At 39.5% G+C, this 12,052-nt stretch overlaps 1 protein-coding gene across 1 annotated transcript in view; it reads left to right on the top strand.

The window, feature by feature from the left end:
* DCBLD1 (discoidin, CUB and LCCL domain containing 1) overlaps positions 1 to 12,052 on the top strand; it is a 74,898-nt gene that overhangs the window by 21,446 nt on the left and 41,400 nt on the right. The window contains exon 2 of the mRNA XM_026649560.2: positions 4,186 to 4,398. Coding sequence (XP_026505345.1) covers positions 4,186 to 4,398 — 213 coding nt within the window. The remainder of the gene's footprint in view (positions 1 to 4,185; positions 4,399 to 12,052) is intronic.

The following is a 12,052-nucleotide window of genomic DNA, read 5'->3' as shown; positions in this document are numbered from 1 at the left end:
AAAAACAATTTCCCTTTGAAAAACATTTTTTTCAGACTGTATCTACTTTCCACAGAAAATGTCAAATTTTCATTTAAAAAAACCCAATGCCCGAAAGCTTAAATATTTTGCTGCTGTGGAACTTCATGGGAGTTGTAGTTTGCTTGCATCATATCCCCATTCTCCTCCAATGGGCTTCCCAGATGGATATCTCCCATAACGCCGTAGGGCCAGGGTCTCCCATGATGAGTTGCCTCCCCTCTCCAAGAGGGGAGACCATGAACACTATAGGAGATGCAGTCCAAGCAGGGAGCCTGGCTTACAGAGGAGATTGTGAGCAAGAGACACCAAACTACAACTCCCATGAGGCAAAGAAGCAGCATTTCCAAAGCAGATTTTGGTGTTTTGCTGAAATATTTCCACTGAAGATCAAAATTTTACAACTTATACAAGTACAACATTTCGTTGTTTTTGTGTAAACTTTGTGCAGAAACCCCCAATTTTTGACCAGCTCTAGTTTTAGGTTCTCTGTCTTCTGGTTTCTGAGTATTCCAGTGCTCTTTGTCACATTTTCAAGGTTGTTTTCACCACCACCACCACAACTGAATCCAAGTATTGCAGCCCACGAGAGACTAGACTAATGTGCTACAGGCAGAGAATAGGCGGGACCAAGGTGCACCACTGGCAGAGGCTTCTGCAATGGCACAGAAATGATTTAAGTGAGAGACACCCAGTTAATCTTGGCAAGTGACCTGCACCCACACGCCACAGAGGAAGGTGGGGGGAAAAACAAGGTTGCTGCCAGCCGGACCTGGGAGAAAATTGTTTCCCAACTCCACATACGGTGACCAGTTAGACCCTGAAAACATGAACAAGAGCCCGCCAGCCAAGCACCTGACAGAGAGACTGCTTGGTGCCACCCCAGAGCACAGGCCATCCCATTCACTGTCCAACAATGAGCATCTCCGAAGACATTAGGCCTGCTTAGTTTACCGTCAAGGTATGATAACCATATAGGTAAGATAGACATGGGTAGACTCTTGTTTTTAAAATCCTTTTTCTCTAAATGTTTGTTCCTACTGTGAAAATAAACAATAGTTTAAGATAGCTGTCTGAGCATGATCTAAACCATTTGTCCCAGACTCCCAAAGGAAAGGACCATGGGGGCTGAACTCAGTTAGACTTGCGGATAAGCACAGTTGATACAACAGGAACTGTAGCCCAGAGCCCAGTCAGAGAATTGTGGAATTTCACCCAGGATAGGTCCAGACACGAAGCCAGAGACCTGAAAGGGTGGATTCAGATACACAAGAAAGAGGTCAGAGGTGCAGCTAGTCCAGTAACCATGACAAGTCCTGCCAAGAGAAACTGTCTAGGAGATTTAATGAATTGGTGAAGCCCCATTGTCCCCTGGCCCTTGCTTTCTGAGTTCTGTTGGTTCTAGATCCAAAGGTAAAGTGGAGTTGCCAATACCTTGCATCGCTGTGGTAGGTTTTCCTTCCCCTCAGGTCGCCTGATGCATTTTTCACCACAGAGGCCCTCTGATTTACTGCAGTATAACACAGGTCAGCATGTAACCCAGTAGAGCCAACAGCAATTTGATGTTATTGGGACCTTTTATGTTTCTTGAGTTTTAGTGATTTGTGCTCCACAACATTAAGTTGTATTTGTTCAACTTTTTGCATTTAATTTGCTCAATTTTTGTTTTGTTTTATTTTTTATTTTTAAAGAAACAAAGAAAAGGGAAACAGAATCCCAGAGCTTTTCAGCAGTCAGAACTTAAAATCTCCACGAACTAAACCAATGGAATTTTGTCAATTCCTGGCTCTGGGGTATATTGACATTCTTTAGGTGCACTGGCATGTGTATTGAACACTAAGATAACCTTAAGCACATGATCTATAAAAGTACATGGCTTTAACATTAAGTGATGATTTTTGCACACATATGAAATGAATTTAAATGGTCAAATCTAATTAAAACCAAATTATTTCAAATCTGATAATGGCAATACACCTCACTGAGGACTAGTTGCATACCAATCCTCTGATTCTGCCAATGGATTTATGTGCATGAAGCCAGGTTCAAGTCAATATTTAACTATATCTTGGTAACTGTAATGGAGGACACTGGGATATCTACCCACAGTGCATCGCACCTTTATCCGTAACACCGTGCTGCTGTGTGGACACAAGCATTGTAGTATGACTGTTATAAATGACACATAGTGTGAGTGTTCTCTTCCAAAATAGCTTTTCTGATTGTACTAATAAATTCTACATCCGTGCAACTTCAGCTTGTAGACAAGGCTGTGCTTACCAATAGATGTTGCTACCGAGTGATAGCTATATTTATTATTGCTAGGCAGGGGTAGCACCACTAACGGCAACAACCTGTTCAAAAACCTCAATTGTTGTTTATCCTTACCATTTGCCTGTAACATCAAAAGTAAATAGAGCCACGATAACAAAGGAACTCTTTAGTGTGTGTTTTTTCCAATAGTGTGAACAGTAGGGATTAGAATTGCATTTTAATGGAATTTGGTTTTATAGTGGTAGGAGTCTGAATTTTCATTTTCTGTTCATCTTTTTCCAAACAACACAAGCTAGTAATGTTAATAAAGCTTTAAAATAAGTGCTGCTTTCTGTGAAAAGTTTGTGTGTGATGCATTGAATGATGACACTGTAATTATACAGTATTGTGTAAAAGTTTGACAGGTTGGAGCTTGTCTTTGCAAATTATATCACCTTTTTTGTTGCCAACGTATCACATCTTCACCAGCGCTTCATTTTTATTTGCCATTTCACCCAAATGAGTTGAGTTAAGTTAAGGGGGGAGGGATAGCTCAGTGGTTTGAGCATTGGCCTGCTAAACCCAGGGTTGTGAGTTCAATCCTTGAGGGGGCCACTTGGGGATCTGGGGCAAAATCAGTACTTGGTCCTGCTAGTGAAGGCAGGGGGCTGGACTCGATGACCTTTTAAGGTCCCTTCCAGTTCTAGGAGATGGGATATCTCCATTAATAAAAATAAAATAAAATAAAAAGTATTTTTCTCTAGTAGTTTAAAACAAAGGAGCATGACTGTTTGACCAAAGTAACCCAATGCAAACTTCTGGATAATTACAGTGTGAGAATCCCCAGCCATTCTGAATAATTATTGTTTGTTTAACAGTGATAGTAGTAGTCATTATTTTAGCACTGATAATGTGAAAAATACTGTACTAGATACAAAGATAAAGACTGTCTATGCCCCCAAGAGCTTAAAATCTGAGGACCTGACCCTGCAAGCACTTAGGCATGTGAGTAACTTTACTTACCCAAGAAGTTCCACTGATTTCACTGTGAAACCCAGAGGCATGTGTTTGCTTAAGGCTTTTAAAAATATAAACTTCAAACTACTGGTACACTTACTCTTATTCACACAGTGTATTGCTTCCTTAGTAATCTGAGTCTCTTTTCTATTCCGATGCTTCCTTTCTTTCAACGAATGCTTTCTCTATTCAATCTCTGTCCCGCCCATTCTAACAGAGGTGGCTTGAATTTTCATTTGAACTTTCCAGTTGTCCTACCTAATGCTGTAACTGACAGTTGGGCACCACCAGTGGCTCTAAACCATCCTGTAGTGCCTTTGCTCCATTGCCCACTCACGGTGTGTGTTTTCTGTGTGCACATTGGATAAGAGAAGAGAAGAGAATAAACTTGACTATAATAGTGATGGGGTAGTGTGGGGTTAAATTCTCTGTGCTTTCACATACAGTCCAACTTCCTTCTCCCTCAGCAATACTGTGTATTGTATTTCTCTGAAACATGCAGTGGTAACTGGGAGAAAAATATTGATGGCGAAAACATGATAGCCAGATGCTACATTATGTGCTCGCATTCTCAGCAGGATTTGGCCCTAAAACAGAAAATCAGAATAAATTCATCTGTATGTGATTCCTTCAAACTTGAAACAGTAGTTTCTACAGATCTTGGTATCTTGATACACAGCAACCACATTCTCCCCCATGCCCCCTTCTTGTTTTAAAAGAAAGATGCTGTGACTCCATCAATTTTAAATTTACAAGGACTTCTGTATAATGGTGACTAAGCTGAGGAGGAGTAATACAAAATAAAATGCTTTATTTTTGAAACTGGTGAGTGACTATTGAAGCCTTATACATGTTGTTTTTTCTTCTTTTCTCTCTCACCCCTTCCACTGCAAACAGGGGATGGATGTGGACACATGGTGGTATATCAAGACAGTGGCACTCTGTCATCCAAGAACTATCCTGGGACTTACCCCAACTATACAGTTTGTGAAAAGAAAATTCAAATACCTCAGGGAAAACGACTGATCTTAAAAATTGGAGACTTAGATATTGAATCCCAAAAATGTGAATCTAACTACCTTACCATTCTTAGCTCTTCAACAATATATGGTATGTATGAAAAATGGGTAAGATCATAAATTGTTAAAAGATTGTGGGTTTTAATTGATTGTGATCAGAGGAAAAGTATGGGAATTGTTACCTTGTTTCCTTATCAGATAAATCTTCCTGCATACTAGAGTATTCTGTTCTCAAGCGTGTAAAGTGGTTGGTGTCTCACATATTGTAAGAAACATAGAAATATGACCATTCTGTACATACTATACAACTGCCTGGCCAAAGTGAATGTGCAACAAGTACTAGCATGTTCACTGACAGTTTTAGCCCCAAATATGTGAAATTTAACAATTATGAACTTTATATTGAAAGCATAAAGGGTTAGGCATTGCAAATGCTAACTGATCAGTCTCTGCTATTTCTCTGCTACACCCTTGTTGTGTATAGCAGCAATACAATTAAAATGACGTGCTTCGCTACTTCACTAAACAGAACTGAGATACCAATTGTAACTGATCGCTCTGCAACAAGTCTCAAAGGCTCTCATACCTGTGGCTAGGTAGGGTACATTTTTACTGCATTGTGGTAAAGGAAAGCCTGAAGCTAGGAGAAGGTGCCCAGGGGAGCCTGCAGTTGGCAGGGGACTTAGGAAGGAAAGACTGGACTAGAGAAGGAGTTAGGACTGGAACAAACCTTAATTAACAATAGATTTTGCTAACTCATAAGCTTTAGTACCCAAACTTTCATGAAAGCAGAAATGGCAAATGCTTGGCCAGCTTTCACTGAGGTAAAATAACTGGACTAGAGGTTAAGTTGTTATGTATCCTGAATAGATACGTTAAAACTGCTTATTCAGAAGAGCTAGGATCCTCTCTGGGGATACCCCATGCCTCCCCCATATCAACTTTTCAAAACTGTAGTTGATGTTGAACCTTTCCAACCGTTCATCCTGTAGGAGGTAAATTACCTTTCATGTCAGTGTGACCACTCACAAAAGTCACTGCTTTTTATTCCGATGAAGGTGTGTGTAACTAGAATGAACAGATACTACACATATAAGCTCTTATTATTAGATAAAATTTTACATAAAATAAGGATTGTTGGTTGAAGAATTATCTGTACTGTTTCCTCACCAGTATGTGCAACATTGGAAATTTCTAATGGGTTGGAGTAGAGCAGTGGTTTTCAACCTGTGATCCATGGACCCTTGGGGGGTCTGCAGACAGTGTTTAAGATTTCCAAAGGGGTCTGCGCCTCCATTTACAATTTTTTTAGGGGTCCACAAATGAAAAAAGGTTGAAAACCATTGGAGTAGAAGGGAGGGGGAGAGTTAGATAAATTCTACTTGGAATGGTTGCTGGTTTTCAAGGTGACCCTAGCGTGGTGCTTGTCTCAGTGAAGTGTGTGAATCTCTGGAGTTATAGATTCGCAAGATATCTTGAGAGTAAAGAATGATGATTGCCTTTCATTCATGTGTGTGATAGAGCTATAATTCATCTGGTGCAATAAGACCAAGTGAGTTATTAGGGTCTTTCTTACAAATGGAGATAAAGATAATTATCGCCCTTCATGGGTGAGTTATTGTTTTTAAAATAGAAAGTCTTCCCGAAGTGTCAAGAGTGATATGTTCATATCCAACACTTGCATAAATGCTAATCATGAGACTGTGTGAAAATATTTGATGTGGTGGTGGGAAGGGTTGATCAGGTTATTTCTGCAATTTTATTCACTTAAAGTATCTGGGAGTACCCAGCAACAAATTGTACAGGGCAGGTCATCATTGTTCCTTAATCATTTCCACATAATCTCTAACCATGTCTCAGCCATCCCACCACCCTCCCCTCACATGAGATGAAAGGAGGCTGTAATGGGGATGGAGTCTGGCTCCCAGCTGTTCCTGACATAGGAGCCCCAAACTCCCTTACTCAAATATTGTCCCTTCTTTAAAAATATTAATCTGATTAATTTCCCCCTTTTTATCTAAAATACACTTTAAAATAAAATCACCTGTAACTTGGTTACCAGTAACATACATCCAGCTATTTGATTATTGCATTTCTGAATAATTTTTCTTTGGTATAGCCTTGACTTATAATCAAAAGATTTTAATAAGAAAAGGGGGGGGAAATATGTACATATTTTAGAGGTGGAGAATAAGATTTAAATACTGGATAAAGTTCTAACCTCCTGTGCCTCTGCCCACCTCCCCCCGCCTTAAAAAATAAAGAAAAGAAAAGAAAAAAAGGCATCCGCCAAAAACATGACTCCAGGAGGCTCAGTTTTGCAGAGTTTTTTCAGTCCATGGACACAGAAGAGTTGAGCATTATGCAATAAATTACCATATAGTAACTTTAACTATTCCCACATCCTTTTTCTAATTACATAATTGCTCATATAATTTACATTCTCAGTAACCGGCTGCACAGTCAGCAGCTTTCACTCATACCTGAGCAGGGTGGATTTGATTTAAATCACTAGTGGGGAAGACTCAATTTAATCATGGATTTCTACATAAAAGTGAATTCTTGTTGGTTGTTATAACCTTAATACATACTCTTCACAACTCAGAGATAGATGTAGGTTTCATTTTTAGAAGGTGTACACTATACATTTTTAAAGTTATTTATTTTGAAAACTTTTCAGATTAGTTTTACAGCTATATCAGAAAATGAATGATTATTTGGTTATTTCATTTACCAAAGGTAATTTTAAGTAGATAGTTTACCGCCCAATGACTTCATAAATATCTCCAGTTCAACAGGTTAGTGATTAATATTTGGAGGATTTTCTTGCCATGCTGTATTAGAAGGAAAACATCACCAGACAGACATTTAAATTGTTTTATTTAACTAAAACAACAACGTTGTGTATTCTGGATTTTTTTCCTCAACAGCAAACATAATATTTTAACAAAACTTATGAATTTTTGAATTTAGTTAAACATTAAAGTTTTTTTTAAAATCAGGTTTGTTTTTGTTAAAATTGTTTTATCTAAAATAGTTAAATGATTTTTTTTTTTTTTAACAAAAATTAAATCAACTATGTCAGCCAGGTCAACGTGAGAAACTTAAAATATTGGCTTCTGCAGCTAACTCAGTTGTCTTCACCTTCATTTTCCTGTTTGTTCATATTCTGGAAAAGAAAAACAAGCTTTTCTGCTTTTTCAGGTCCCAAACGATTTCTCAGTTTGGAATGAATTAGTCCAAAGGAAGAAAATATTCTTGCTACACTGGCAGAAGAAGTTACTGCTGTTAAAAGTGAGATTATCACTTCAACAGTATCTGAATCCAAGTGCTTAAGTGACTTCCACCAGTTCACTGGTGTAACTTTCTTTAAAACATCAGCAAACATATATTACTTGAATGGTTCACTCTTAGCTCTGAAACTTATTATAGTTGGCATTATGGAGGGATGATTCCTGGATGTCCATGTCATAGCCAGCTCCGCTTCTTCAGCAGTTAAGGATTGACCCTGGTACCGAGTATTGAGAATAATTGCAAGAAAATGAGCTGGAGATAGTGCTTGTCCCATTCGGTTTTTTGTTAATGCTTGTAATTTAACCCTGACATTGCATATTTCCTTTTTTAAGGTCTCACTCAGTTCCTTCCAATTTTCAACAGCGTCAGCAATAAAACAGCTATTTCCCTGCATTTTGTTCAAGGCTACAGAAATAGGCTTCAGGGTACTTAGCATGTGTTCAACATTTCTCTTAAGCCCAATGTTGAGAACTTTAGCTGTGACAGTGCCATCTATTTTTTTTTTCACGATTTTATTCACAAACTGTCATCAGATTAGGCTAGTTTTTGATACAGTGCTCAAAACAATCCACTACTGAGATCCATCGCACATTTTGTGGGAGAGTTAGCTTGGTTCCTCCCACTTTTTTTTCAGAGCAGCTGCTGCAAAGTGGTTGTTACGGAAGTATTTTGCAATTTCAACAGCATTAGCCTTTATTTCTGGAACACTGAAGTCTTTGGATAGGAGGTGCATCAAATGAGCACTGCAACCGTATGTTATTAGCTTGGGACTCTCTTCTAAATAATTTCTTCTCATCTTGGATACATTTGCAGCATTGTCTGTGACCAAGCTGTGTCCTAGACATTTGAATTTTTTTTTTTTGACAGTTTGTTACAGCTTTTACTGCTACTTCTTGTAAGTATTCTGCTGTATGTTCATTTCCTGATGTATCAATTGTTTCTGTAAGGAAGACATTCCCTTCTTGTTGTCGTCACACAAGCACATACAACAGGATCATTGTGGACATTGCTCCACCCATCAAGACTCAGGTTAACAATTTCACCCTCTAGACCAGGGGCGGGCAAACTTTTTGGCCTGAGGGCCACACCGGGTTTCCGAAATTGTATGGAGGGCTGGTTAGGGGAGGCTGTGCCTCCCCAAACAGCCAGACATGGCCTGGCCCCCCCCTGGGACTCCTACCCCATCCACCCCTCCCTGTCCCCTGACCGCCCCGGACCCTCTGCCCCTGACTGCCCCCTGCCATCCCATCCAACCCCTTCTCTCATTCCTGACTGCCCCCCCAGGACCTCTGCCCCATCCAACCACCGTTCTCCCTGACCGCCCCCAGAAACCTTGCCCCTGACTGCCCCCTGCCGCCCCATCCACCCCCCCCAGGACTCCTGCCCCCATTCAATCCCCCTGATCCCTGCCCTCTGACTGCCCCAACTCCTATCCACACCCCCGCCCCCTGACCACCACCCCGAACTTCTCTGCCCTCTATCCAACCCCCCATGCTCCTTGCCCTCTTACCACGCTGCCTAGAGCACTGGTGGCTGGCGGTGCTACAGCTGCACAGTCCAGAGCACCAGGACAGGCAGCCGTGCCGCCCAGCTGGAGCCAGCCATGCCACCGCGCAGCACAGAGCATGGGTCAGGCCATGGCTCCGCAGCTGCACTGCCCAGCAAGAGCTCGCAGCCCCGCTGCCCAGAGCATTGCGCCAACGGTGCAGTGAGCTGAGGCTGCAGGGGAGGGGGAACAGCAGGGAAGGGGCCAGGGGCTAACCTCCCGGGCCAGGAGCTCAGGGGCCGGGCAGGAGGGTCCCGCAGGCCGGATGTGGCCCGCAGGCCGTAGTTTGCCCACCTCTGCTCTAGACCTTTTGCACACTGCCCAATTTCTCTTTCACACACTTTATCCATCAATTTGCCTAGGACATCTGCTCTGTTGGGTGGACTGTATCCTGGTGTTAATGACCGAACCAAGTTAATGAAGTGCGGGCTCTCAATTGTACGGAAAGGAGAGTTTGTTGCATTAAAAAAAGGGCAATTTTTTCATCAATTACCTCTTTTTGTAATCTGCTGATTCTTATCACAACCTTTTCTATGGTTGTTTCTGGATGATGGAGATTTTTTTTTTTTCTTTTTGCTACAGGTGATATACTGTGGCTATGTGACATACATGATGTGACTGAAACACTATCATTGGCAGATAACTCTGAAACTATAGAAAATGATGGTGATCTTGAAGGTAGATAGTCTTCAGAATCCTGTATGTTGAGGATGGATTCTCCTAAACAAAATAAGTCAATGCAGTTATTTAATTATTATTACCATACTGCTCATTTAGTATTACTCATTGCATTCACTGACACTCAGTACTACTTTAAATGTGAAATTGTAACAGGAAGATCTGCCTATTTCAGCTATTTATTTTTTTTATCACAGCTGCATCTAAAATGATAGTACCATATAGTAACAACTATATTTTTTTTTGCTCAAACCTGAGAATTCAAGAATAGTCCAGAAGGAAGATAGGCAGTCCTTAAGAAAGAAGTATGAAATAAAAAAGCTTACTAACCTGAAAATCCTGTATGTTCCTTTCATCGTCTTCAGCGCAGCTTCCTCCGGAGAAGGAACACTTTTCTCATGATGTTGTTTTATTCGGGCAACACTTTTGTTTCTACTGCCTGTCCCTCCTTTCTCACATTTATCTCCAGACTTCTTCTTGTCCAGATCTATTCCTCCCCCACCAAGCTTCTATTCATTGAACTTTTTGAAACTTTGCACTTGTAGAGAGAGGTAAGGGATTGACTCTGTGTACACAAATTTGCAGAGGGACAATAGGGTTGAGGTCTATTATTTCTCACTTCTTTTTATTTATTTATTTTTATTTATATTTATATTTTTGCTGTTAACAAGCATGTTCTCTGGAGAGACATATCCACAGTTTGAGAAGGCAAAACTAAGCATCTCTGGTGGTATCTTCTAGACTGCGCACTGAGTCCCATTGGATAGACAGAAAGATTAACCTAAATAATCTGTACAGAAGCCCCTGGAGCCCCACAAGATTGGGTCCCTAATCCATGAACTATTGGAACTCATTTACACAACTCTTCATAACATTACATGAATATATTGTCTCATATTTAGAATTAGAATTTATAGTCCCTATTCCATGATGAGAGATCTTTTGAGCTATAATGTATCTTAATTAAAACTATCTTTAGATAGGTTTTTTCCTCAAAAAGCATTTTATCAAAAAAATCCAATTTAAATAAAAAAAATCTGATTTTTTTTTTTTTTTAAATCATTGATTTTTATCCACCCTGTACCTGAGTAAGCATGCTGTGAGTTTTGTAGGCACCATTTTTGGTGTTTACAGTGTGCACAGCTCATTGAATCCTGAAGTGTTAAGTTTGTGTGGTTTTTTTGTTTGTGTTTGGTTGTTGTGTTTTTTGAATGCTTATCTTACTACTTGTGCTTTTAAAAGATATTCAGAAAGGAATAAAGAGGGTTAACCCTGTGCTAAACAAGTTGCACCAGTTTAACTAAAAGTTTGATTTTATATCTGTTTGGTTAAAACAGTGAAACTCTCTGTGTGGACGCTCTTAAATCAATTTAAATCTGGCTTATATCCGTGAGGCTTGCATCAGTAAATTTATGGGTGCAAACTCAAGTATACAGGTGTCTACACAAATGTTTGCACCTGGTTAAATTGGTATAAAATCACACCTTTACTTAAAGTGGGGCAAATTGTATGTAGACAAACCTTTAGAGTAAGTGCAAAGCCCCCCCCCCTTTTTTTTCCCCCTGTGTTTGAATCAGAACATTTCCATTAATGTAGGTAATATGGCTCAAAATATCCTTATTTTCAAATGGTACAAGGTATTGCAGGTACAGCACCAACTTTCTATATAATATACAGATAAAAGGTGATGGTTTTTGCCAATAAAGGGTCTTGCTTTAGACCATTAAAATAGATTCCAAAATAAGTCAGTTCTTTTGACTTTTTTTTCTCTTCATTTTTATGAATAAAAACAAGGCATTCTGTTGATAGAATATTATAGCAGAAATAGCAGCACTTCTGTAGTCTGTAGCTTAAGCTTTTCTTTGGGTTTTCATTCTAAACTCATATTTAACATTTTGAAACTTTCACATTTCAGGCTGAAATTTTCCGTGCTTGGTTTCTGCCCTAAAATAAGTATTTATTTTTTAATGGAAATTTGAGCAAAAAGTGGAATTCTATTGTATTTGAGAAATAGTAATTGGAGACTCTATCATACATAGGTGGTCATGTTAAAATTATTTATTTTGTGGTAAAACTAAAGGGCCTAATCTGTGTACAACTCTAACAAAAGGGCAGTTGCTGCCTCCAAAGAACTTACTGGTTTTGTAATTATTGCTGAGATTTTTCTTAATTGAGTAGGGTGAGAGAGTGTTCCCAACTCTTGATGATATTTTTTTTTTTTTTTTTA

Source organism: Terrapene carolina, unplaced genomic scaffold, assembly GCF_002925995.2.
Source record: "Terrapene carolina triunguis isolate 2854851 unplaced genomic scaffold, T_m_triunguis-2.0 Scaffold85, whole genome shotgun sequence".
NCBI lineage: Eukaryota > Metazoa > Chordata > Testudines > Emydidae > Terrapene > Terrapene triunguis.
The sequence above is the reverse complement of the archived record's forward strand: the minus strand, read 5'-3'. Positions and strand labels throughout refer to the sequence as shown.